Here is a 26,172-nt window from a genome sequence, read left to right on the forward strand (position 1 = left end):
GGCAGGAGAAGCTGGTCACACTGTACCCACCCACAGTCAGGAGGCAGAGTGCCATGAATCCTGGTACTCATCTCCCTCTCTCCTTTTCAGAATGCCAACCAGGAAATGGTGCCACCCACATTTAGAGTGCACCTTCCTACCTCAATTACGGTAACTTAGACAATCCCTTACATCCAGAGATCTGTCTCCTAGGTGGTTCTAGATCTCATCGGGTTGGTGACTAGTGTGAACCATCACAGAGATGCCTGCTCTCTTGCTCTGGAACTCACTGAGGGTTTAGTAGCACCATCCAGCTCTGGGGATGAGGCTAGGGTTTATATGGAAAGATGACAGCCCTCCCTGGTCATCCACCAAGGCTCCATCTTTCTGATGTCTGCTGTGTCCAGAAGCTCCAGCCTGTGGCCAAGCCTCCATGGTGCAAACACGTGGAGGAGAGCCAAGCCTGGATAGTGCCGAGTATGAGCTGATGGTTTTCCTTAATTCTTCCCCTTGGCTTGGGAATGCAAAATATTATCATTTTTTGCCTGGAGACTTCCCTTCCCAGATGTGTTTAGCCAATACTCAGATGAGCTTGCATTCTTCCCAGCTGCCCGGTTTCCAATTCTCAATTGTTTGCAGAGATTCAAGGCAGATGCTCATGCGCTGACAACTGGAAGTCAGCTATGTGTCTGCCCCCAGAGAACCACTGATATACATGTAGGTATACTTACGATGTGGGGCTGAACCCTCTTATGTGACAGTACCGGATGCACAGAGAAGCAGAAATATTCTCACTGGAGAGACACATGGACAAATTATAACAAAGCTGAGATTAGGACTCAGATCGCCCCACCCTATCCACGCTTCTCTTGGTGTCTCTTCAGACTCCACTGATTTACAAACAAGCCTGTTGGCCCACTCAGCCTGGCTGAGGACTCTGAGAACCCTGTATCTCAGCCAGCCGAACATTCCTACTCCCCAGAATAGATAGATCCCAAACAGACATTTTTCAGAAGTGAAGATTTGTAGAAAAAGTCACGCCAAAGAAGAGGTAGAGAATAAGCAGGTGGATTGGCTCTGTGGGTAAAGCATTCGCCTCACAAGCACGAGGACCTAGGTTCGAATCCCCAGACTCCGTGTAAAAAGCCAGGTGTGACAAGTGGTGTGTGTTTGTAATCCTAGTGACAGCAAGATGGGAGAGACGGGCGGATGCATACAACTCACTGGCCAGCTACCGCAGCCTATGTGGTAAAATTTCAGGTCAATGAGAGACTCTGTCTCAAACCAAAGGTAGAAGGCAACTGTGAAACAACATATGGCCTCTACATGCACTGGCACATATGTACATTATGCGTTGACACATATATGTACATACATGCATACATGCATATATACATACATACAGAGAATTAAGAGGGGCCCTAAAGGCTGGCAACTTTGGGGAAACCCCAATCTCGCTGTACTTCACTCTGCTCACTTACAACAAAGGGTCTTGAGCCTAGTAAGAACAGCTCACAAAATGATTTCCAAGAATACTCACGCGCTACAGAAGTGTCCTAGATCTGACAGGAGCAGCAGCAACTGCTCCTTGTCCTCACTGTGGACGTCAGCCTCTACTGCTGAGCCTTGTGCAGCAAGCACTTTGCCAACCAAACCAATCCCTCGGCTCTCACCAGAGATCATGGGCGCCCTCTCCTAGGATCCCTGGGAAGCTATTTGGGAGAGTGAGGCGAGATGGTAAGAATGTCTAGCAGAGTGGGGACACTCAGCACACATTCCTTAAGCTATCACAGAGCACTGGATTGACAGTAGACAGGGTCACACTGGGCCATATCCCTCAGCCCTGGAGACCTGGTAGGAGGCAGTGGCTCCACCCTCGTCTCCACCAAGTGGGCTGGAGACCTGGTCTCCCACTAACATTCAAGCTTGAGTCTGGGGTTCTGATCCCTTGGGACCAACAGGTCATTTTCTAAAGCCAAGGTAAGAATCTGAAAAAGAGAACAAGGCTGCCATCAGCCACAGAATGAGGGCCATCCGGAAGTGGTGGATTCTCCCTCTGTCACCAGACTTGGGGCACAAGAGTGACACACTGCTCAGCCAGCCTCCCCCGGCATCTCGGCAGCCAGCCTACTGAGTCCCATCAAAAACAAATTTTTTGTTTTGTTTTGTTTGAATCTGAGGTCAGTAACCCATGAGAGGGGTTACACCCGCCCCCAACATCACCACCAGGGAAGGAACCATGGATTTCAGAACAACCAGAGGTTGATGAGAGCCAAGGTCAGAGGGACAGGCTCGACATCGTTTTTTTTTTAGGAAATCCACCCTCTGGTTAGTTTGGTTTGGGCAGACGCATGCAGTAACTGGATTCTGGAACTTAAATGTCTCTTTCCTGTGGCCAAGCCTCACTCCTCTCTCCCCCAAGAAGTCTGTGTGAGGGTGGTGGGGGCAGAAGGCAGACCATTCTAGATGGAACCCCATGAAGGGCACTGTGCTCTGACCCTAGGGTGAGACTTGAGGTAGAGAGGGAGACCCTCTCTGTGGGCAGAGCCTTCTTGCTCCTCAGTCCTCCAGGTCTGTCCCTTAAAGAGGGTGACCCTGCCTCAGCTTCCCAAGCTCTTTGGTCCTGTCCCCAGCTTGTCCGAGAGCAAGTCCCCACAGATTAGGCTCACAGAGGTGCTGATGTGGAATCATAGGGCTGGTGTGGAATCTAGGGCTCATCGTAAAAGTAGTGGGTGTCGCCAGCATCCTGCTCTCTAGCTATTCAGTCAGCCACTATGTGTAAGCAAGACCTTGGCTCGGGCCCTGAGGCACCAGCCATGTGGTCCACTGTTCAAACTGTATCTTCTCAAGGTAGGGTCTTCATCTCCTACCTCTCCTATCATACCGTGGAGTCTCCCAGAGACTTGTCAATCACCTCACACGAGGGCTCCTCAAAGACTAGGGCACCCACCTACTTCACAGCCAGGCCTCTCTAAGGCAGATGAGCAGCTAGGGGGCCCAGACACACCCCTAGGCAGTGCCTGTACCCTGCAGACTCACCCGTTTCTCTTTTCTGCGCCCATGCAGGATTCACGGACACCTTCAATATGGATACCAGAAATCCCCGGGTCATTGCTGGTCCCAGTGCTGCCTTCTTTGGCTACACAGTACAGCAGCATGATATCAGTGGCAAGAAGTGGTGAGTGACAGATCTGGGGGCCCCCTAGCCCAGGGCTGTGTCATACCAGTGCCCTTTCCTACCCCTGGCTGGCCAGCTGGCCAGCTGGCCAGACTGGTTCTCCCAGGCTTCCTGATTCCTAGGAATCAGCTCTCCACCCACAAGGTCAAAATCCCATAGGCGATATACATGAGACCTGTTGCAGGAAATATTAAAAAAAATTTGTACCATTCTGCACTATTGCCGGCTACTCTGGGACTCTGGTGACACTGCTACCTCCATAGCTAGCCCCAAGCCAGTGACTGCCCATCTCTGGCTTTCTTTGCTGTGAACTGTGCTCACATTCCCAGCCATCCACCTCCTGTGGTCAGCAGTCCCAAATTCCAGTAACCCAGTAAAATCAAAACTCTAGAGGCTTGTAATTTATATGTCAGATTTATATCAGTAAATTCTCACCCCACAAAATGTCCACACAATTTATTCAGAGCCAATTGATATTGATGTAAACTGCCCACCTAGATAAGACAAACTGTCCTGTAATTAGCCATCCCTTATAAGATATTCATAGCTACCTGTGGCTATTTAAAGCCAGGTGGAATCTGGATCGTCTTTCTCTTCCTCCATCTTCCTTCCTTCTCTCTCTGTCCTCTCTGTCCTGTCTCCAAAAATCTCCGCCCACCTACCTTTTCCACTGCCCGATCCCAGGCTCTCACCTTATCTTGTGCCTGACCTCACCTGCATATAGACATCAGTCCACAGAGACTGGAACATCCATTGTCCCATCTGTGAAATGGGTGTGGGGTGCAAAGCCCCTTTTCCAGGTTATATGACAGAGGAAGCAGGCACTGGGAGCCACTGATGAGGCACCTCAAAATCTTGGTGTCTGGACTGTGAGACAGTACCTCTGTCCTCATCCTCGGAGGGCGACAGGGTATCTGCAGGTGGGTGTGAGGTTGCTCACAAGGTACAGAGACAGCGGGGTGAAGTGTGCACGTCAGTGATGGTTTTAGTAAATTTACTAAGTTGCCCGGCCATCCCCAGCAGTCAGCGTTAGGACATTTCCTTCGCCCCCGGGCACGTTCCTCACACATGGGCTCAGTTCATCCAATTTTTCTCACTGCAGGTTTGGCTGAAAGAAGGAGAGAGAGCGCTTAGCACTTTTAGATGCTCTCAGAGCCTTCCCAGTGAATGCGGAAGGTGCCCTTCACCTTCCAATCTAAACCCTGCCTGCCCTCTGACCCTTCCTACTCCCCTCCCCTTCGTCTGCTCAGCACTCTCTCCAAATGACACCATTCACTGCTCGGTTCTCTAGACCTTCCTGTAGACCCCCCATCCTCCTGTGACCCCCCTCTCCTGCACCCCTACTGTGTCTGGCTCTCAATCCAGACAGCCCTCCTCCTCCCCTCTCCCTCCTTTTATCCTTCCTTCCCATCCACTGCTACCTCTTGCTTCCTCTTCATGCCCCTCCTTTTCTCCCCACCCTCTTCCTCCTCCTCTCCATTCTCTTCCATCTCTTCCTTCTCCTTCCTCTTCCTCATCCTATTTTCCCTCCTCTATGTTCCTGTTCTTCCCCCTCCCCCTCTTCTCACTCCCTACACCATCACTCTCTCTTCCTTCTTTGTCTTATTTATCTTTCTGTTTAGGTCTAGCTTACATAGTGTTGTGATCAATTTGGGTGTACAGTGAAGTTGTTATCCATCTGCATGCAATCAGCTCCCATACCACACAAGCACCTGAAAGGATTTTTTTGTGCCCCTACCCAGTCAGTGCCCCTCCAGACAGCCATGATTCTGAGTCTTGTCACCATAGATTCATTAAGCCAGGTTTCGTATGTGTGTTTGCATGTGCATATGTTCATATATGTGTGTGCATGTATGTGTATGTGTGCATGTGTGTGCATGCATGCATGCATGCATTCATATATGTGTGTGTGCCTGTGTGTATGTGTGTGTGTGCACATGTGTATTCATGTATGTGTGTGCCTGTGTGTGTTTGTGTGTGTGTGTGTGCACATGTGTATTCATGTATGTGTGTGCCTGTGTGTGTATGTGTGTGTACATGTGTATTCATGTATGTATGTGCCTGTGTATGTGTGTGTCTGTGTGTGTGCACATGTGTATTCATGTATGTGTGTGCCTGTGTATGTAGTGATGAGATCATTTTGCAGGTACTCGCTTCTGCCTGGCTTTTTAAATTCCACAGTGTCTGTGCAGGTTATCACATCGTCCTGAGCGTTTCACTTCAGGCCTTTTCGTTGCTTGTGAAATTCTGTCATATCACTATGTCACTCTTGACTTATTCTGCTACTGATGGATACTAGAGCTGGTTTGAATTTGGGCTGCTCGTGTGGGGCCACTGTTCTCGTCCTTCTGCGGCTGGGCGTGTCTTCTGATGAACATTCATCATCCTTTTGCTGGGTGTGCACAGGTGGTTTAGGTTGCAGAGATAAAGGATAGGTTTATAATTGACATTACAAGGATATGCCAAGAATTTTTTCCTCAGAGTGGTTTACTGTTTAAACTCTCTAGTAAAATAAGAGAGTCCCAGTCATCCCATGGCCACACTAACACATGGTATTATCATTTTAATTATAGTCATTCCCACCAGTTCATAAAGTTGGTGGGCATCCTGACATTGTCTTTAATGAAGTCTCCAGGCAGATCTTATGTCCTTCTGTGTGTTCCGTTTATCTCTTTATCTAAACTTGTTTCAGTAAAAAAAGCAGCTTCGGTCTGGGACTGGGAATGTAACTCGGTTAATACAGCGCTTGCCTACCATACACAAAGCCCTGGCTACGTTCAGTCCCTAGCACCACAGAAACCAGGAGTGGTGATGCACACTATAACCCCAGCATTTGTGGTGCAGAGGCAGGAAGATCATGAACTCAAGGGCATCCTCGGCTACACAGCAAGTTTGAGACTAGCCTAAGTGTGTAAGACTATCGCAAAAAATCAATTTTGAACTCAGACATGTGAATTCTCTGTATTTGTTCATTCTGGGTGAGATTGTTCCATCTATTTTAAGCCCTGTGTCCTTCCTTCTGCCAATTTTCCCCCAATGGCACTTGCCAGTATTTTGATTGTAGTAATACTAAACATATAGGTAAATTTGAGAGTAAATGAAATTATAATAATAACAAATGCCCCATCCCTTTATTTATTTTTAGATTTTTTTCCTCATAGTTTTCAATGTAAAAGTCTTGGTCATCTTTAATTACACTAATTTCTACATATGTGTACCTTTTGCTGCTAGAAATGAGATGGTTTTATTTTCTAGTCACGCTGCTACAGAAGACTGCGATTGATGTGTGTATACATTGTCTCTCACAACTGTACTTAATCATTTATCATTTCTAGTAACTTGGTCAGCTTGGTATATCCTTTTTATAAATTATTATTATTGTTGTTGTTATTAAAGTGTGTGTTATTGGAGACGTGCTACAACCATGTGCAGAAGTCAAAAGACAACTTTGGGGACAGGTGTCAGCTCTTTCCTTCCACTTTGATGTGGGTTCTAGGCATTCAACTTGAATCGCCAGGCCTGTGCAGCAAGCATCTTCATGCACTGAGCCGTCTCATCCTGGCCTTGCCTGTGGCTCTCTAGGTCATCCCACATGGTCACTCTTTGTTTCTTCTTTCCTACCTCCACACCTCTGTTTATTTTCTGCCTTGTAGCAGAGCCTAGAGCTGTTGGGTCAAGGCTGATTAGACACAGTGGCACAGAGAACTCTTAGTTTGCTTTCATGGAGCAAGTCTGAGTACAGAATGATGAAATAGGAAGGTATCTGTGGTTTACTCGTTTGTTGGTTGTAGATGCCACCAGACTAAAGAAGTATTCTTCTATTTCCAGTTTGATGACGTTTTGTTTGTTAGTGTGTTTGTTTGTTTGTTTGGCTTCTTTCTTTCCCTTTCTAGACAGGGTCTCACATATCCTCATTGGCTGGCCTTAAATTTGTTATATACAAGCATGGCCTGGTCCCCTGCCTCCACTTCCTGAGTCCTAGGACTGCAGGTGTGTCCCATCATGTTTGCAACTGGTACTGGAAATCAAACCTAGGACTCGTGTGTGCTAGGCAAGCACTCTACCAACTGGGCCATATCTCTAGTTCCCTGGCTCCATTTTTTTCTTTTGTTTTTAATGTTATCAACAAGTAAGTATTCGGCTTTATCAGGCGTCTTTCTTGTAAGAATTGAGTCACAGATTTTCTATGTTTTGTTAGTATGTTTTATTGGTGGGTTGAGTTTTTTAACTTAGGAGTTTTTGTTTGGGCTCTTGTCTTTCCTTCTCTTTTTCTTTTTATCCTTTTCTTCTTTTGTAGTTTAAATTCAAACTTGTACTTTTGAGCTAACACTAGAGAAATACATTATCTATCAATCTATCTATATCTATCTATCTATCTATATCTATCTATCCATCCATCCATTTGTTTGTTGTTTGTTTGCTTATTGGTGTTTCAAGACAGGATTTCTCTGTGTAAGCCTGGAATACCAGCTGGCCTCAAACTCACAGATCAGCCTGCCTCTGCCTCTCTGCCTCTCTGCCTCCCTGCCTCCCTGCCTCCCTGCCTCCCTGCCTCCCTGCCTCCCTGCCTCCCTGCCTCCCTGCCTCCCTGCCTCCCTGCCTCCCTGCCTCCCTGCCTCCCTGCCTCCCTGCCTCCCTGCCTCCCTGCCTCCCTGCCTCCCTGCCTCCCTGCCTCCCTGCCTCCCTGCCTCCCTGCCTCCCTGCCTCCCTGCCTCCTGAGTGCTTGGATTAAAGGCATGTGCCACCACCCGTTGAGAAACACATTAACAATACTAACACAGGCAACTGGAAATCTTGTGCTTTGAGCACGGTTTCCTTAGAGTCATCCATTAGCTCTGCCTCTTACAATGTTTCCATCTCCTCTTCCACATAGACAGCCTCAGGCTCGATGGGAGGAAGGAGGTGAAAACATCTCACGGAGAACTGAGTGCTCCAAAGTCTCTCACTCTCTACACACTGCTGTGAACAGATTTTCAGCTTCCTAAAGGGAAATGGGCCATGCAGATTCCCAGTTGCTTGTGTTAGCATTGATAATGTGTTTCTCTAGGGATTCCTTCATTTCCTTCAACTTTTACTAACAAAGTATCAATCGCTGGCCTCCTGTTTATATTTTCTGGGTCTTCAAGTTCTATAGCATGTTCCCCTCATTTTCATGCTTCTTGGTGGTAACTTATGCTGTCTGTCTCCCTTCGTCACAATGTGTCTTGCTATAGGTGTGACAATCTCACTAAAGTTTTATAAGGATAGATTTGGGGTTTGGAGTTTTGTTTATAAAGATTTATTTCTTTTTATTTTGTGTGCATTGATGGTTTGCCTGCATGTATGTCTAAGTGAGGATGCCAGATCCCCTGGTGCTGGAGTTAAAGACTCTGGTGAGCTGTCACATGGTTACTGGGAATTGAACCCAGATTCTTAGAAGAGCAGCCGATGCTCTTAACTGCTGAGCCATCCCTCCAGCTCCTGGATTTGGGGTTTTTATTGAGCCCTGCTGAATCTCTGTCTTCTCTTTCACTGGTTTTTACGTGTTGTCAGTTGTTCCCTTCTGTCCTTTGGGGAGTTAATTTGTCTTTTCCTAGACTCATATTTAAATTGTTGGTTTCCTTTATATACCGAAAAAATACACATAAGGGTCGCAATGTTCTTTTGCTTAAGCTGCATCTCAGATTCTCAGGGTTTCACTTTCATTGCAATCACATGAATATCTAATGCCTTTTTTGATCCATGTGTCATTTAGAAATATGTTGCTTTAGTTCCCAAATATTTGCCAATCTTTTAGTTATGTATTATCAGAACTCTAGCTTCATTCCTAGTAATCAGAAGTGGCATTATATAATTTATTTTTTAAAAGATGCATGTATACCTGCATGTATGTCTATGCACGGTATGGATGCATAGTACCCATAAAAGCCAGAAGAGGCCTTTAGCTCCCTAGGAACTTGTAAGTGCTGGGAATTGAAATTGGGTCTTCTGGAAGAGCAGCCAGTGCTCTGAATGGCTGAGCCACCTCTCCAGTCTCATGCTGTATAAACCTGATGTGACCTATTTTAGTAAGTCCCCAAGTCATTTGATAAGTCTCTTCCGGTTTTTGTTTGTTAGTTGGTTGTCTTTGTTTTTGTTTGTTTGTTTGTTTGTTTTATTTTGGTTTGATTTGGCTTTGATTTTTTGATCCAGAGTTTTTCCAGCCCTGGCTGGCCTGGAATTTGATTTGCAGACTCGGCTGACCTTGAACTCACAGAGATCCTCCTGTCTCTGCCTCCCGAGTGCTGGAATTAAAGGCATGCGCCACCATGCTTGTTCTGGTTTTTGTTAAGTGGTTTTCTGTATACCATTAGATCAACATGGCTGTGTTTTTCTAATGTCTGCAGCTTTACTGTTTGCGTTTGGTGGCTCTGTTTGGAGTGGGGAGTCTTTTGATCTGCTTATTCCGTGTTTCTGGGAGAAGTATTAAAATCTCCAGCTATTATCACCTTTGTCAGCTTTGCTTTATATTTCTTGAAGTTGTTAACTAGGTATATAAATTAATTCGTTATTAGTTAGGTACATCAATTTAGCATTACAGCCTAATACTCTATTTTCACTCGGTTGCTGTGACTCTATCCAAAAGCAACCTGGGAAGGAAAGAGTTTCCTGGCTCTGTTTCCAGGTCAAGGTCCAGCAGAGGGAAGTTAGGACAAGAAGGCAGAACTGTTCATTACTCCACACAGCATCACCTCCAACCTAGGGACTCAGTCACAGCCAAGCCAGAACAACAGAAACTGAGGGATAATGTTGCCTGCTACTCACTCTCAGGCTCATGCTTAGACAGCTTTCTTTTTTTATGTAAATAATAGTTTTAATATCTCAGCAAAGTAAAACATTTTTTTTAATTTGTTATTTTCCTCATTTACATTTCCAATGCTATCCCAAAAGTCCCCCATACCCCCCAACTCCCCAACAGCTTTTTTATATAGCTGAGAATCGCCAGCCTAGGGAATGGTGCCACCCACAGTGAGCTGGGCCCTCCTCATCAATTCACAATGAAGACAACCACCTCCCAAGATGTGACCACAGGCCAGTCAGTGTGATCTGGCAGTCCCTCTGTTAGGACTCTCCTTTGGTGATTCTAGACAAATTGGCAGTTAAAGCTGACTAGAACACCTAATATATCTTAACATTTTTATGCTTTAATTATATTGCTACTCTATATTTAGTACATGAATATATATATATATATATATATATATATAATTGTCTGGACTACTATGAGCACAATAGCTATCTTTTAGTAAACTCCTGTGTGCTTTTTTACATCCTCTTGCTTTGCTTTCAACCTTTCTGTATCCTTACCCTCTTTTTTTGAAGAAGCCAGAAGAGGACATTGAGTGTCTTGTACCTGCAGTTGTAGGCGATTGTGAGACATTCATTGTGGATTCTGGAAACCCAACTCAGGGCCTATTCAAGAGCAGTATATGATCTTATCCGCTAAGCCCTGTCTTCAGCCCGCTGTGTCCTTGTATTTAAAATATCCCTCTTCTAAGTGACTTATGAGGTTTCAATCCATTCTGATAAGCTTTGCCTTGGACACAATAAATGTCCAATATTTTAATTGGACATTTAATATAATAACATAGTTGGACTATTGGTTGTCCTGTTGTTTCCAGTGCTGGGCACTCATCCAGGGTCCCACGCTTGCTAGGCAGGACTCTGCCCTGAGCTACTCCCCTGATGGTTCAACCTAGACATTACGATGTGCACTAGTGATTTACTAAGGTCTATCTTTTAAATTATGTTTGTTTGTTTGTTTGTTTGTTTGGGAGGAAGCACTAAGGCATGTAAGTGACAGAGGTCAACTAGAATATCTAATATCTTTTCTTATATCTTAATATTTTATATCATAATTATATAACTAGATAATTAGTGGTTTAATTGGGAGGTTTATCTCTGCTTCGCCCATGTGGATTCCAGGGACGGAACTTGGTGTGTCAGGCTTGGTAGCAAGCACCTTTACCCACTGCACCATCTTGCTGACCCAAGATCTACCTTAAATTAGGGCTTTTACCACTGCCTAAGTAACACTGACTCCAGCGATCTGTCCTGTCCTGTCCCTTGTGCCATTTCTGTCATAGATTTTTATCTTTGCATAGTTATAGATTCCACAAGGCCTTTAACTGCAGCATCCCTATCTGCCTACTCATTTGATTATCATTCTGTGACTCTTCCCTATCTTCATAGAATTCCGTGAGGGTATTTGGTATAATTTTCTGTATAAAAAATAGGAGACAGCAGCTTCAGTGCTCCTGTCTCTAAGTTTCAGGCTTTGGACTTGATGTCTGTTCATCTGTCTGCAATACACTTTATTTCACTCAGGTTCTTCAAGTGAAGCTTTTGTTGGCAGTTTTTCTTCTGTCGTCTTAATATTTCTTCCTGTTACATTTTTATTTTTTATCATGCATGCACCTGTGTGGGTGCGTGTGTCTGACTGTGATGTGCCATGGTGCAAACATGGAGGTCAGAAGACTGCTTTCAGGGACTTGTTCTCTCCTCCCATCGAGTGGTCTCCAAGGCTAGAACTCAAGTCAGCAGGCTTAGCCACAGCGCCTTTGCCTGTTGAGCCATTGAGATGGCCCTACCATTTTAAGTGGTACCCCACGGCCTTCTGACTTTGCAGCACCTGTGGAGATGTCTTGTCTTTCTGATGTGGTGTGTCATTTTCCTGTGGCTATTTTTCTGCTTGCGTCCAGGAGTCTGTATTTCCCTTTTGGGGGAGGGGGTTCGAGATGGGGTTTCTCTGTATAGCCCTGGCTGTCCTGGAACTCACTCTGTAGACCAGGCTGGCCTCGAACTCAGAAATCCGCCTGTCTCTGCCTCCCAAGTGCTGGGATTAAAGGCGTGTGCCACCACCGCCCAGCTGTATTTCCTTTTTATAGCATCTTTTTTTTTCTCAAGCAGAGTCATAATTCTTTGTGGAGTCAGAGACATATTCCCTGGCATTCAGCAGCTGCTCAAACTCAGTGATGTAAGCCTCTCTCCACCGGCCACATAGGATGCAAGGCATCTGTATTCTTTTTTTAAGACTTGTTTTTGTAATGCTAAGGATTCAAGTTGCTAGGTAAGAACTACACCAGCTGAGCTATAATCCTCACCCCAGTATATATATTCTTTTTTAACTTTACCTATATTATTTTAATTATGTGCACTATGTGTATGTGTGTGTTTACATGAAGGAGGAGGGTTATGACGTCAGTATAGGTGCTTGTTCAGGCCAGAGGTGTCAGATCCCCTTGAAGTCGGAGTTACAGTGAGCTAGCTGTAAGTCACCTGATGTGGATGCCAGGAGCAGAACTTAGATCGTTTAGAAGAGCATTAAGAATCCTTAGCCACTGAACTGTCCCTCCAGCCGCCCAGCATACATATTCTTTACAAGCTATGCAAGACAGAAAAAGCAAGGTTGAGGGGCTGGGGAGGTAGCCCAGTCATTAGCCTGACCGCTGTGCCAGCACAAGGAACCCAGCACTACATAAAGAGCTGGACATGGTGGCAATGTCTGTGATTCTAGTGCTGGACACAGGAAGACAGGATCCCTGGAGCTCAGGGGTCAGCCAGTCTTGCCTAGTTACTGAGCTCCAGGTTCAGAGAGGCACCTTGTCTCCAGGAATAAGGTGGAAACTGATGGCATAAGTGCTAACCATCAACCTCTGTATGCACATAACACACACACACACACACATACACACACACCCCCCAAACATGTATATACAACCACACCTACACATGCCTTTGTACACATGCATAAATCAACATGCATACATATCACATACACATGCATGAGTACACACATGCACAATATATGTACACACACACCAAACATGTATATACAACCACACCTACACATGCCTTTGTACACATGTATACATCACACACACACATACATGAAACATACACATACACACGTACAGACACATAAACTACACACCATGCATATACAACCACACCCACACATGCCTTTGTACACATGCATACATCAACATGCACACATATCACATACACATGCATGAGTACACACATGCACAATCTATGTACACCCACACAAGTGGTTGGATTAAGGAGCTGGAGTTAGCTTCGTTGATAAAGCACAAAGTCACAGGTTCAATCCCCAGCACTGCATTAACTGGCTATGGTGGCCCCAGCCTGCAATACCAGCACTCAAGAGGTAGCAGCAAGAGGATCAGAAGTTTAAGGTCTCAAAAAAAAAAAAAAAAGTTTTCAAGTAAGCACTTATTTTGACCAAGCCTGTTAAACATCTGCTAATAAGTTTACAGGCTCTGCACACTGCTGGAATTCTAAAAGAATGGTTTCACTCTAGAGTAAGCCTTAGACCCAGCGAGGAGGCAGTAACTCAAAGGATTAAAAACAATGTGAGACGAAAGATGACCTGGTAGTATTCAGACCCATCTTGTGGGTTACTTTCTCCATCTTTTCATGAGGGCTCTCTAGAGCCTTTTCCTGTCCTGGAATGACCCTTCCTCCCAAGGCTTTCCCTTGGGAAGACATATGACTTCCAAGGTACCAAGGGAGCCTCTCCCCCCAGGTCCCCTTCACAATGAGATACCAGGGTTGCATGGAACCCCTGCAACCTGACAGCACCCTTCCCAAGGCAGAAACTCAGCCAGGTTCTAACACGGGGAGCCCCAGGCAAAGTCTCCAGAAGGCCTTTGAATAGAAGACGCCTCTGAGGTCATGAGATGACTTGATTTCTTAGATGCTTTTGTTGACCTGAGCATGGCCCAGCACAGGCCCAGCCTGTGGAAAGGAGTGTGTGCCCTGGGTGGGATGGGCAGGGCCACACTCACTGGAGCCCCAAGACTTGAGCTTATGTACAGCTCCCACTGAGCTTAGAAAACAGAGAGAGCAGCCTTGGGGACTGAGGGAGCTGCAGGACCTGTGAAGTGGACCAAAGCACCTGTCAGGAGGGGTCCCTGTCCCCAACGGCAGGAACCTCATTCATTACCCTGTTTAATTATTCCCTATATCAGCTACTTGTCTTGTTACTGGGACCAAATACCTGAGAAAAGCAATTTCAGGGAGGAAGGAACCGTTGTTTTTGGCTCACAGTTGGAGGGCACAGTCCAGCACAGCTGTGAGGCATCGACATCAGGGGCAGCTGGTCTATTGCATCTAGTCAGGAAGCAGAAAGACAAATGCTACAGCTAGCTCAAGTTTTGCTTTTAATGCAGTCAGGGTCCCAGTCCATGGTGTGATACCATCCACATTCGGTGTGGGACTTGCCACCTCCATTAACCGAATCTAGATAATCCCTAACAGGCATGGCCAGAGATTTGTTCCCATGCTGACTCTAAACCACATCAAGGTGGCAATCATAACTGACCCCCACATTTCCTCCTTTCACACACACACACACACACACACACACACACACACACACACACATCGCTTCTCCCACCTTGCAAGAAGCTTTCTGGGAGTTTTATTCAGAGAGAGGACCCGTAGGTGTTGATCTTGGGATGAGAGACTGATTGATTGCAATGTCCCTCTGGGGACCCTGGCTGATCACTATACATGCCTTTATGGCAAGAGTTGATGTGGCTTTCTGCCAGGAGGCACCTCAAAGCAGGGACCAGAGAGAGGATTTGCAGCTCAGAGCTCTGCCACTGGAGAGAGACCTTGACAGACTCAGCCTTTCTGACCTCTGTTCACTCACAGATCATATGAGGCTGGACCCTCCCCTGTCCCATCGGGGAATGCCCGGCAAGGTTAAAGAGCACTATACGTGCATGCATGTTTCATAGCAAAGCAGGAAGTGACCGTGGAGTGGCTTGCAGCTGGAGGCAGAGAATCCTGAAATCAAGACAGTGGCTGCGGCTCGGGAGGCTCCTGTGCACCCAGCCCTGGGCAGAGCTCATACTCATAGTCTATGTCTCCGGGGTCAGAGGATCTGTCACTCAAATTGCTCCTCAGTAATCTCCAGGGAGATGGACTCTAAGGCCCACCTTCCACAGGACATGGTGAATGTAAGACAAGGAGATGCCACCAGAGGGGAAAACGTCACTCCCAGACACCAGTGTGACCCAGGGAAGTGTGGCCCAGTGTTATCCACTTTGGATACCCACAAAGGCCTAAGCCATCATGCTGGAGCCTCATGGGGCGTCAGGGACACAGCAGCCTGACTAAGAGGTCACAGGAACAGGTCTGGAGGGGTAGCCAATGGTATTTATTCTCAATCCTTCACCTTTTCCCACCATGCCCAACTCAGAACCCTCCTTGGGCTCTGCTGAGCATCCAGGGATGTTGTAGGCATCTTGAACCGTTTCTGACATGCTTCAGTCTCAACAACAATACCAACACTCACAGACACACAGAAAGGAAAGCGAAAACAAATTCCTCGGGGACTGAGTGTTCTCTGCCTCTGCTCTTTAAGCCCTTGTGTATTTTCAGAGAAACTCAATCCACATGACTTCAGCTCGTTTACATTGAAGTGATTAAGACCATTTGATGTCCCGTGCTCCAGTGCCGGCCTGCAGAAACCCCTGCCTGCGTCCTCTGGTGCAGGAAGCCTCCTGATGCTTTGAAGAAAGAGAGCTGGGCCCCATAAGGTCCCAGTTTGTTCTTGAAGCGCTGCCCCCAGCTAGAGAAACCTCAGCTCTCTACAAGACAGAACATTCTGCTAAGGGAAACACTGTTACACGTAGACTTTGAGACACAAGGTCATGGTAAGCTGCCTGCATGTGTGTATTAGTTACATTTCAGTTCTAGGACAAAACACATGGCAGAGCAATTGAAGGCAGGAAGAGATCATTTAGACTCCCAGTGCGAGGGGAGAACACATCATGGTACAGAAGGCAAGGAGTGTGAAGCAACCAGTCAGGGTGCATCTGCAGTCAGGGTGCAGAGCAAGGTGAACGAGATGCTCGGCTCGCTATCTACTTCACATTCAATCTGGGACCTCAGCCCATGCTGATGTGCTGGCCACATCCTGAAGGATGCAGGCCACAATCAGGTTGTATCTTCCCTCCTCAGATAAAACTTTCTGGAAGCATCCTCATAGATACATTGAGAGATTTATTTCCACTGTGATTCTCAATCCCATCAAGATGGAGGAACAGGGGCCAAGCCCAGCTAGGAAGAGACAGGAGTACTCAGGGAACACAGATTCCAGCTCACAGGTACCTAGAGAGGGACACTCGAGAAGGTTTTGGGTTCATAGGAAGTAATCACTTTCAAACATGGCAGGAAACGGTGGTGGAGGAACCCGAGGAGGATGGAATTTTGATGTCAAACATCTTCCTTCCCATCCTGCTGCTCTCTCTCCCTTTCCTTTCTTGTCTTGCCTCCCCATCTTTCTCCCTCACTTTCCTTGTCTCCCTCCTCCTCCTCCCCCTCCTTCTCCACCTCTTCCCTTCCCCTGTGCCACTCTTCCTCCTCTATATTCTCCTTCCCCTTCCCTTGACCTCCTTCACACACACACACACACACACACCCGCACCTGTCCTCCACACCATTCCTTCCCCTCCCTCCTTTTCTCCCTCACCCAAATCTTTATTGGAGACAGGGCAGAGGTTGCAGGCTACCAAGCAAGAGGAGGCTACCTTGCCCCCCATATCCCCCACCCTACCCCCGCTTTCCTAGGAAGCCATCAATATCTCATCAACTCAACGTGTGCCTTAAGGACAGGGAGGGAAGGCATAAAGGTTAGCTTCCCAGAGCCTGGAACATTCCCTGAGTGAACAAGAGCCCTGGTATAGAGGAGGAAAGCAAGTGCGCGTGCAGTGCGCACACTGGAGGGCTAAAGATTGAGGGAAGGAAGATCCTGGGCAGAAGTGAGTGGGTGGAGGCTGGAAGGGAAACTGGTGAGGTGCTGTCTCTGCAGGAGCTGCCTTGGGGTGGTTCCTAAGCTCAGGCTGCTGTGGAGGGTAGAAACTTCTCTCTAAGGAAAGAGAACAACTGGGGCATGACTGTGGTTGCTGGTGGGCGTGGGGTCAGACAGACTCACCAGATCTCAAGTCCCAGCCTTCTGATCAGGGTGCTCTGGCAACGGCTGAACTGAGCTGTGTGGTTAGGAGCTTCAAGAGACATGAGCCTGTGCGTCATACAGGTGAGCTGGGGTGGGAGGAGGTGGGACCCAGACACCTACAAAGTTTGGAAGCAAATATTCGCCATGGTGAGGTGCAGATGCTCGCCATCACCGCCACCAGAAAGATGCCATCACATGGTGGTCCTGAGACGACAAGGGCTGGAATCCGCAGGCAGGTCACTAATGTATTGTGCTTAGGTTTTATGATCAATGGGGTACAGCCAGGGCGGGAGAGATGAGTCTGCTTAAGAGTGCTGCCTGCTCTTGCAGAAAGCCCAGGTTCCCAGCACCCGGATCAGGCAGCTTACAACCAACTGTAGCCCCGCTTACACCCTCTAACCTCCACTGGAACTTGCATGTATGTGGTGTGTGCAAACTTATGCAGCCTCACGTACACAGACACACAAACCAAAACAATAAATAAATCTAAACCAACTTGACACAACCTAGAGTCACCTGGGAAGATTCGCCTGGATCAGATTTGCCAGTGGGGCTCTGTCTTGATGGCTGATTAACTCTGGAGGGCTCAGACCACTGTGAGCCTCACCATCCCTAGGCATGTGATCCTGGGCTGTATAAATAACAAGCTGAGCAAGGCAGAGAGTGGACCCATGAGAGGCATCCTTCCATGCTTCAAGCACCTGCTTTGACTCTGCCCTGACTGCTCTCAATAAAACATGGTGACCTGAAAGTTATAAGCCAAATAAACCCTTTGCTTTTGGTTAGAGTATTTTTTATCACAGTGACAGGAAAAAAAGAGTAGAACACATCCTAATCTCTCCCCAGAATCCTATCAGGCATTGTGTCCCGTGCTGTAGAGATGCCAGGCAGAGCAGACAGCTCCTCATCCTGAAATCAGGGCCGCTAATGCAGTGGTCTTCCATGGAGCACAGTTCTCAGAGGCAGAGGTGGGTTAGGGCTGGTCCAGGGATGGGAGCATCCCCCAGGAGGCTCAGGTGGACCACACAGAACCATGGGTGGGCCTTCAGGGCTGCTGTGCCCTGTGTCAGTTCTACCTTACATAGAGGTCCCAACCTCCTTAAGGTCAAAGGTGAGGAAGCCAAGGCTTGGAGGTAGAACAATATTAAGCCAAGCCCCATGACAAGTCAATGGAAGAGCCAGGGCTGAAACTCACATCCAGCTGCCAGCTTGGGGCAGCATCTCCCTCCTGTGACTGCTCCACCTGATTAATGAGCACTTAGGTGGCTGGAGACAGTTCATCTAGCATCCTGCATCCCAGAGCACAGGATGCCCTAGTTGATACCCATCCAGACTCAAGGATTCTCCACACGTATTCCCAGAGGCTCACTGAGGATGGACAACTGAGGATGTCTCCCTCCCTTTGAGCAAAGTCTAGTCTTCAAAGTCACACCACTGGGGCGGGGATGCTAGCTCAGTTGATTGATCATTTGCCTACCATGCACAAGGCCCTGGGTTCGACTCCTCAAACTGTATAAACGTGGCATGATGGCTGTATAAACGTGGCATGATGGCTGTATAAACGTGGCATGATCCCTGCACTTGGGAAGTGAAAACAGGAGGATCAAATGGTTACTCTTGGCTACTTAGCAAGTTCAAGGACAGCTTGAGCCATATGCTGTCCCCTCCCATCTCAGCACTTTTCAAGCCATGAGACTTGAACATGTCACAGCTGGTTTCTGTACCAGTCTCTTCATCCAACAAAAGGGCCCAGGGATGTAAATCCAAAAGTAAACTTGTGGAGGAAGGAGGAAGAGATGGTGTAAAATGTCTATCACAAAGCAATCACTGAGAGATGTTGTCTCCTTCACTGTTCCTTCCCTGAGGGGAGAGACAGAAGCTTCAAGGAAAGGGGGCTCAATGGCTGCTTGGACAGAATAACAGATCTTCAATCTGGTCCCCTTCCTCGGTGACAGGCCTGGAGCAGGCTTGACCTTCATGCTGGGAAATCTCACCGAGAAATATGCTTCTTTGTCCCCAACTCAGGCCCCCAGAGCAGGCTCCCAACCCCACAGTGCAGAAATGCCCTCTGCTATTTTCCCTTGGAACAAATCAAAAACCCACACCCTGACTCATTCTGGTTAGAGGATAAATCATGGTAGCAGCAAAGCCGGTGGGCAAGATGGCATCCACTGCGTAAGGGCCAAAGAGAAGGGGAAACCATATTCTAGGGAAATGCTGGCTTAGGCCCCAGGCCAAGCCACCAGGCAGGCCCTGGCAGGGCAGGCAGGCAGGCGAGCAAGGAGAGAGGAGACTGTTGGAGGCTCAGAGAGGGGAGCAGAAAGCCAGGCAGTTGTCCTCAATGATGGGGATGAGAGCACCTAATGCTCTCAAATGGCAGACAGCAGCCTTGAGAGGAGCCACAGGGAGGTGGGTGAGAGGGGAGCTGTCCGCCTCAGAACACAGTGCAAACTTGGGTGATGTGCAGATGTGAAATGCAAGGGCCGTGTACAGATGTGAGGCAAAGCCAGATAACAGCTCTCAAGGCTCTTCAAGCCCCCGAGCCATTTCTCTCTCTGCTATCCTTTCATTTATTTATGTCTTTAGTTCTAAATCAATGCAGGAGAGTGCCAGGATTTGAAGGGTATATGAGCGATGGCCCAGGTAGCTCCTCACACAGAGTCAACCGCAGAGCTGGAGCCAGGGGCATCTTCAGATGGAGAATATTCTTAGTGATGAACTCCAAAAGGCAGAGAGCCAAACAATATGCTTTCTGGGGTAAGAAGACACAGTCTTGGGAGTGGACGCCTCCTGGTTACTAACCCCCAAGAAAGAAAATAAACTGGCTTTGGCCGTTCAGAGAAGCCAGGGAGAACTGCCAACTCAGCATCTTGGCCTGTCTGGTCCTAGCCTCTACCCCCTCTCCTCACCCCTGCACAGTGGCTAGCAGCCTCCTCCCCACCCTACCCCCTTCTCCAAAGCCAACACCATCCATTCTGTTACTCCCAAACATCCCCCCAAAGCCCAACGTAAGAGAGGCAAAGGGAGGTCTCACATGAGGGAGCAGCTAAGCTCAGACTGAAACACACCTCCCCTTCAAAGCAGAGTCCTATGATTTCAAGACTGGCATACTCAGCCCTCCATGTCTGTGAGTCCTGGGTCCATGAATCCTGTAAATTATAGAGTGTCCAGGTTGTTTTCTTATCATTATTCTCTAGATCATACATTACAGTAGCCATTTAAATAGCTATTTGATTTGAATTAGAAGTTAAACATAACCTAGAAGTGGCATAAAAGTATGAGGTGATGTGTGTAGGTTCTATGCAAATGCTGAGGCTGTGTGTGTGTGTGTTGTGTGTTGTGTGTGTGTTGTAGGCACACATATTATGGATGTGCATACCCCTGTGCATGCACTTGCAGAGACAGAGGATGTCAGGCTCCTGCTATCTTGCTCTCTACCTTATTCTGTGAAGACAGGGCTTCTCACTGAACCTGGAGCTAGGCTAGCAGCCAGCAAGCTCCAGCAACTCTCCTGTCTCAGCTCCCATCCTACACAGCACTAGGGTTACAGGGACACGTGGCCACACCCAGCTTTTAATTCAGGTCCCAGTGCTTCTGCAGCATTCTTACCACTGAGCCATCTTGTTGGGCCTCATTTTGAGCCATTCTATGGAGGAATTTGAGCAGCTGCAGATTTTAATGTTCATGGAGTCCTGGGGCCAATTTCCCATGAACACTAAAGAATGGCTATCGTCAGTTTGAGGAGGGGGTTGTCTTTGAGACATAGTCTCACTGTGTAGTCCTGGCTGGTCTGGAATTCATAGAGATCCACCTGTTTCTGCCTCCCAAGTGCCAGGATTAAAGGTGTGTGCCTCCACACAATACCTACCTCACTGTCAGTATCATGGCCCCTTAGCTGCATCTCTCCTAAATGGCACTAGAGGGCGAAGGTTGCCCCCTCCCCCCCCCCCCCCCCCCCCCCGTGATTCTGCTACTGATTCTGTGGACTTGCCATAGGTGCGACTGACAGCAGGGCGAGCTTCCCATCAGCAGGCTACCCCACAAGAAAACAAACAAACAAAAAAGCTGACCTTTTACTGGTGATCAGAAAGCGCCACATTTTCAAAGGCTGTATACAATTATACCACACTAATATGGTATAAATGTCTTTCTCACTAATTTAAGCTATGATCAACCCTCATTAACGTAACCAGGGTTTTCCCCAGGCTTAGAGAGAATGCTTCCTTCAACTACCCCTGACTGAAACACAACCAAGATCTTGGGGCTTTTAGCTCCTCTTCACGCCTACTTCCATGCATGGCCAGTGGGATCATGTTTGTTCTGCACGGAGCTGTGGTTTTCCCTTGAGTTCTTAAGTCTATCCTAACCGCTGGAATGTTTCCCTCCTGGTTCCGCCGCCATGAATCAGTCAGATCCAGTAGCACAGAGCCACCTGGAAAGAGCATTGTAAGAAAAACCAATTAGGAGAAATGGAAAGGGGAAAATGGAAAACAAGGTGGATGGAAAGAGAGAGGGAGAGAAGAGTGAATGTGAGCCCCAAGGGTAGGGCTTACCTCATGCCCTTCTTTGCAGCTTCAGTGTGGGACTCAGGCTCACAGAGGAGGGAGAAGGGAAAATAGGGCTCTGGAAGTCTGAGTGAGAGCCATACTAAATCTCAGGGAAGCACAAAGCTAGACACCTTTGATGGGGTTCTGGGACCATGGTCCCTGTGTAGGACACACTGAAATCCCGTTTCCCTGCTGAGTAGGGAAGGATCAGCCACAGTGAAGGCAAGGGTGGGTAAGGGGAGGGCAGGGGCCTAGCCCACCACAGACAGCACAGCCTGTGGCTGTAGCTCCTCTCTTCCTCATCCTCTGCCCTTCCCAACTGCAGAGCTCACGACGCTGAAATGCAAGACAGGGGGCATTTTCAAATATGAAACAATAGACTTTACTCTCTAGTAAAGGCTCAAGTGAGTGTCTAGCCTTTTCTTTCTTTAGGGCTCCTCAAACTAAGATCTACTCTGTAAGAATGGCCACTTGCAAGGCTGGAGAAACGGCTCGGTGGTTAAGAGCACTTGTTCTTGCAGAAGAGCTAGCTTTGTTTTCTCGCACCCACATGGCAGCTCACAACCATCCATAAGACCAGTTCCGGAGGATCCAACACCCTTTCCTGGCCCCCATGGACTCAAAGCACTCCAGTGGTAAGGCACACAGGCACGCAGAACACTCTTATATAGAAAGTAAGTCATTTTTAAGAGAATACCCATTCATCATAATCTGGAGGGGGAAAATAAAGAGACCTGAGCTTTGAACCACACAGAAAGCATTTTGAAGGATGCTTCATAGCCAGAACCCCTTGCAATGGCACTATACTGAGCTGGCAGCTGTCCTACACCCACCCCCTCTGCTTCTCAAGGAGGGTCCAGGAATGCTGATTCTTCACCAGCTTCCAGCTAACTTAGCATCTCTAGTAGTTTCTGAAACTTCAAAATAGGAGCTCTCTCTCCTCTCTCTCTCTCTCTCTCTCTCTCTCTCTCTCTCTCTCTGTTTGTCTGTCTTCTGTGGGGCCATTGTGAACTAGGGATGAAGCCCAAGGAGTAGAGTGCTTGCCTAGCGTACAGGAAGCCCCGAGTTTCATCCCCGGAGCCATAAATATTGGGCATGGTAGTACATGGCTGTGATTCCAGCGCTTGGAGGTTGAGACAGGAGGATTAAAGTTGAAGGTCAGTCTGGACTACATGAAAAATCAACGAGAGAGAGAGAGAGAGAGAGAGAGAGAGAGAGAGAGAGAGAGAGAGAGAGAACACCATGGGACTTCATGAGTACTAAGGGAGCCTCAGGGGAAGTCTTTAGCATAATCCCTACTAGAAAATTAACTCCTACAAATAATCTATCTGCAGAGCACCTCCTATGGCTTCTTCCTATGGAGGGATTTGAGAATGGATGGGCGGGAGCCCCAGTCGTCCAATCAGTTGGTACACTGCACTTAGGTGAAGCAGATGAACACATGCCCTGGTTTTTGCTCATTTGGAGATGGGGCCAGTGCAGGAGATGAACCCTGGGGCTTGCTTATGCTACACAAGTGATCCACCACTGAGCACCCCACCCCCGCCATGTTAAGGATTCCTGCCCTTATACCCAGGTGTCATCATTCCCAAGTCTCTTGAGTATCAGTTAATACAGACCAAGGGCTCGCAGAGCCCTTGACAACAGAATCACCTACTGAAGTGAACCAACACTTGGGTGTCCCGGTCAATTACCAGGGCAGACTTGCTGGAGTGGGAGGTACACCTGGGATTTCCATTTTTAACCATCCTAAGATGAGTCTAGGGGACCCTTTCTAAAACCACCAATGCTTGGTGAGAGGTCTGTGGTGTCAGAAATTGAGCTAACCCGGTAGGTACCTTTAATACCTAAATCCAAGCACATGACCGTTGGTAGGGATACATCCCCCTGAAAGCAGGTGGTGACAGCCCAATCAGGGGCAATGTGGCACCTGCCAGTCAGCAGAGGATGCCTCTGAGCAAAACCCAACACAGAATCATAAGCTTAATTATAACACCTGGAGGTTTATTTTGTTATGATTTTGGTCGTGCTGTTCTTGAAAGCAGACTTTGTAGATGACAGTGTTGTTTTTGCAAGATCTAAAAGCAGGGCGTGACTGGATATGGAGAAGTGCTTTAGCTAGAGTTCCCTGGACTTGTGAAGGGAGAAGGGATGAATGGGACTGTCGGTGAGGAAGAGTGAGAGGGGGCAGGAAGGATTGGTATGACTGTCTCAGCTTTAGGGATGGCAGGGATGTTTGTCTCTCTGGTTCACCCCAGCACAGCCCTCACCAGGAGGCATGCATTAGAAGATGCACAGACAGGCACTTGCACTCCTTAAAATGGGAGTCACACCATTCTCCCCATAGGTCCAGACCTGCATCCCCAAGTGACACTATTCACGATGCAAGCCTCTGCCAGGGGCTACTATTCAGGGATGGATTCTCAAATGGCCAAACAAGAGCTGTCCCTCTGTGCCCCTGCCTAGGCCCTGTTACAGCGTGATCCCCCACTCCCCTCTGTTCAAACCACAGTACCCTGCACACAGAACCTACTCAATGGCTACTGCTCAGACCAAAACCGTCCAAGTCCCTCATTTTACAGACAAGGCATGGAGGCTGGCATAGGGAAGATAATTCAACCCAGGTTGTTTAGCTCAGTGGGACAGAGCAGCATTAACCATAAGCACAGGAACAATCGAGTGTCTGTCTGTCCTTCAGCCCCCAAGCTCTTTGCCCTTTCCCAGGTCTGTGAGCTGGAGGAAGGACTGCTGTACCCACCAGGGACAATGAGTGTGCCGTGGTGCCTCAGCCAGTTCTGCCAGCTGAGTGGTTGGGGATCAGGGAGGTCCTGACATTTTTGTGCTTGCTTCCTTCCTTGTCTAGCCATGTCCCTGGTCAGGGACACCCTAAAAAGGGTTGTTGGGGTGCACTGTGGACCCGACTTAACAGTGAGCACCTGCACAGAGGGCAGCAGGAACTGCAGAGGCCCTTCCTGACAAGCAGGCCGGGGAGCCAGTCAGATGAGCCTCACGTCCCGCTGAGAAACATCTGTCTAAACGGCCTCGCTGCTTAGGTTTCATTTCAAAGGGAAAGATTCGTTACAAAATGGAAAGAAAAAAAAATTCTCCAAGTGTGGGTTGGAGAAATAAAGCAGTGCTTACCGCTCTTTCTGGAAAGAGACAGAAGGGTTTTTATATGTGGCTCTCAGCCTTTCTGCTGGGGAGAGCAGGACCTGAGGCACACAAATAATGTTGGGAGCAGGAGTTTGTGTGCAAAGCTCAGACCTGGAGAGCTCAGCCGAGCTTACCAGGAAGCTTTATCCCAAGAAGCAAAGAGGACTCAGCTTGGACGGTACAGTGAGTGTCTCCTCCGTCTGTCCACCCACTTCCTCAGTAACTACCAAGCTTGGACTGCACAAAGGACCTCCACCAACTCTGGAAGCCAGTTACGCATAGGAGAAAAAGGAGACACTAGAGGCAAGAACAAAGCATCAAGGGAGTTAAGATGACTTCTGGTCCAGAGATTATAGGGGGCTTCCTGAGGAAGAGGCATTGGGAATGAGTGATAGAATGAGGAGAGTCAGAGGGCCTGGGGTGGGGGACGGCACAAGCAGCAGAGTGTGACATGCAGAGAGCAACGGGCACATGCCCGGGGTGGGTGTGAGAGGTGCTAAAGGGCTGACGCCCTTCCACTCAGTAAGCAGGCAGCCAGCAGGCCCGGCTCTCTTGTTTCTCTTCAGCTGGGTTGAGAGCCTCCCTTGCAGCTGCCGTCCCTCCCTCGTCCCCTCTCCTGTTCTAACAGAGGACACAGAGGTAAAGTCACAGGCAGGGACCCAGACCTGTGAGGTCAATGGAAGGGAAGGTGCAGGTTAAGACCAGACACCGAGATGCAAAAAGCCACCGCCATAGCCAGCCCTCAGAGTGACATCACATCTGGTGTCTCGTCTACCCATTCCACTGGGGCTTCAAAGCGCCTGCAGTGATTAATATTGATAGAGGCTTGTGCAATAGAAAGTTTCCCTGAGCATCAGCAGATGGGCTACCAGTAAGAAAATGTAACAGTGTTTTACCACCATGAAGAACTGGGCTGGACCGTATTCTCCATCCATACCAGATGCTCCCAGGAAGGCTGAGAGGCTGCTCCCAAGGCATTTGGCCTTAGCCGACACTGTTTCTCCTCACACACACACCCTCTCCACTGCTAATCTGTCTCCAGGGGCCACATTCACCCTCTGTCCACACCCTGGCAAACTGCTTAGCTACCAACTTCAGTGATGTGGTACCTCATCTGAAAGACTTGGGGAGGGGTGGGGGAGAAGGAGAAAGGTCGGTTGGTAAAGTGCTTGCCATGCAGGCACGAGGGCCTGTGTTTGGCCCTTAGATCTGGGGCCCTGTGATGCATGTTTGCAATTTCAGTGTTTGGGGAGGCAGAGACAGATGCATGCTAGGACTCCCTGGCTGGCTAGCCTAGCCTAACTGGC

At 48.1% G+C, this 26,172-nt stretch overlaps 1 protein-coding gene across 1 annotated transcript in view; it reads left to right on the forward strand.

Annotated features, from left to right (window-relative positions):
* Nucleotides 1-26,172, forward strand: part of Itga11 (integrin subunit alpha 11) — a 113,579-nt gene that overhangs the window by 16,406 nt on the left and 71,001 nt on the right. The window contains exon 2 of the mRNA XM_021172144.3: nucleotides 3,046-3,157. Within this exon, the coding sequence (XP_021027803.1) occupies nucleotides 3,046-3,157 (112 nt within the window). The remainder of the gene's footprint in view (nucleotides 1-3,045; nucleotides 3,158-26,172) is intronic.

This window comes from Mus caroli, unplaced genomic scaffold (assembly GCF_978045245.1).
Source record: "Mus caroli unplaced genomic scaffold, Mus_caroli_1 scaffold_11, whole genome shotgun sequence".
NCBI classification, from domain to species: domain Eukaryota; kingdom Metazoa; phylum Chordata; class Mammalia; order Rodentia; family Muridae; genus Mus; species Mus caroli.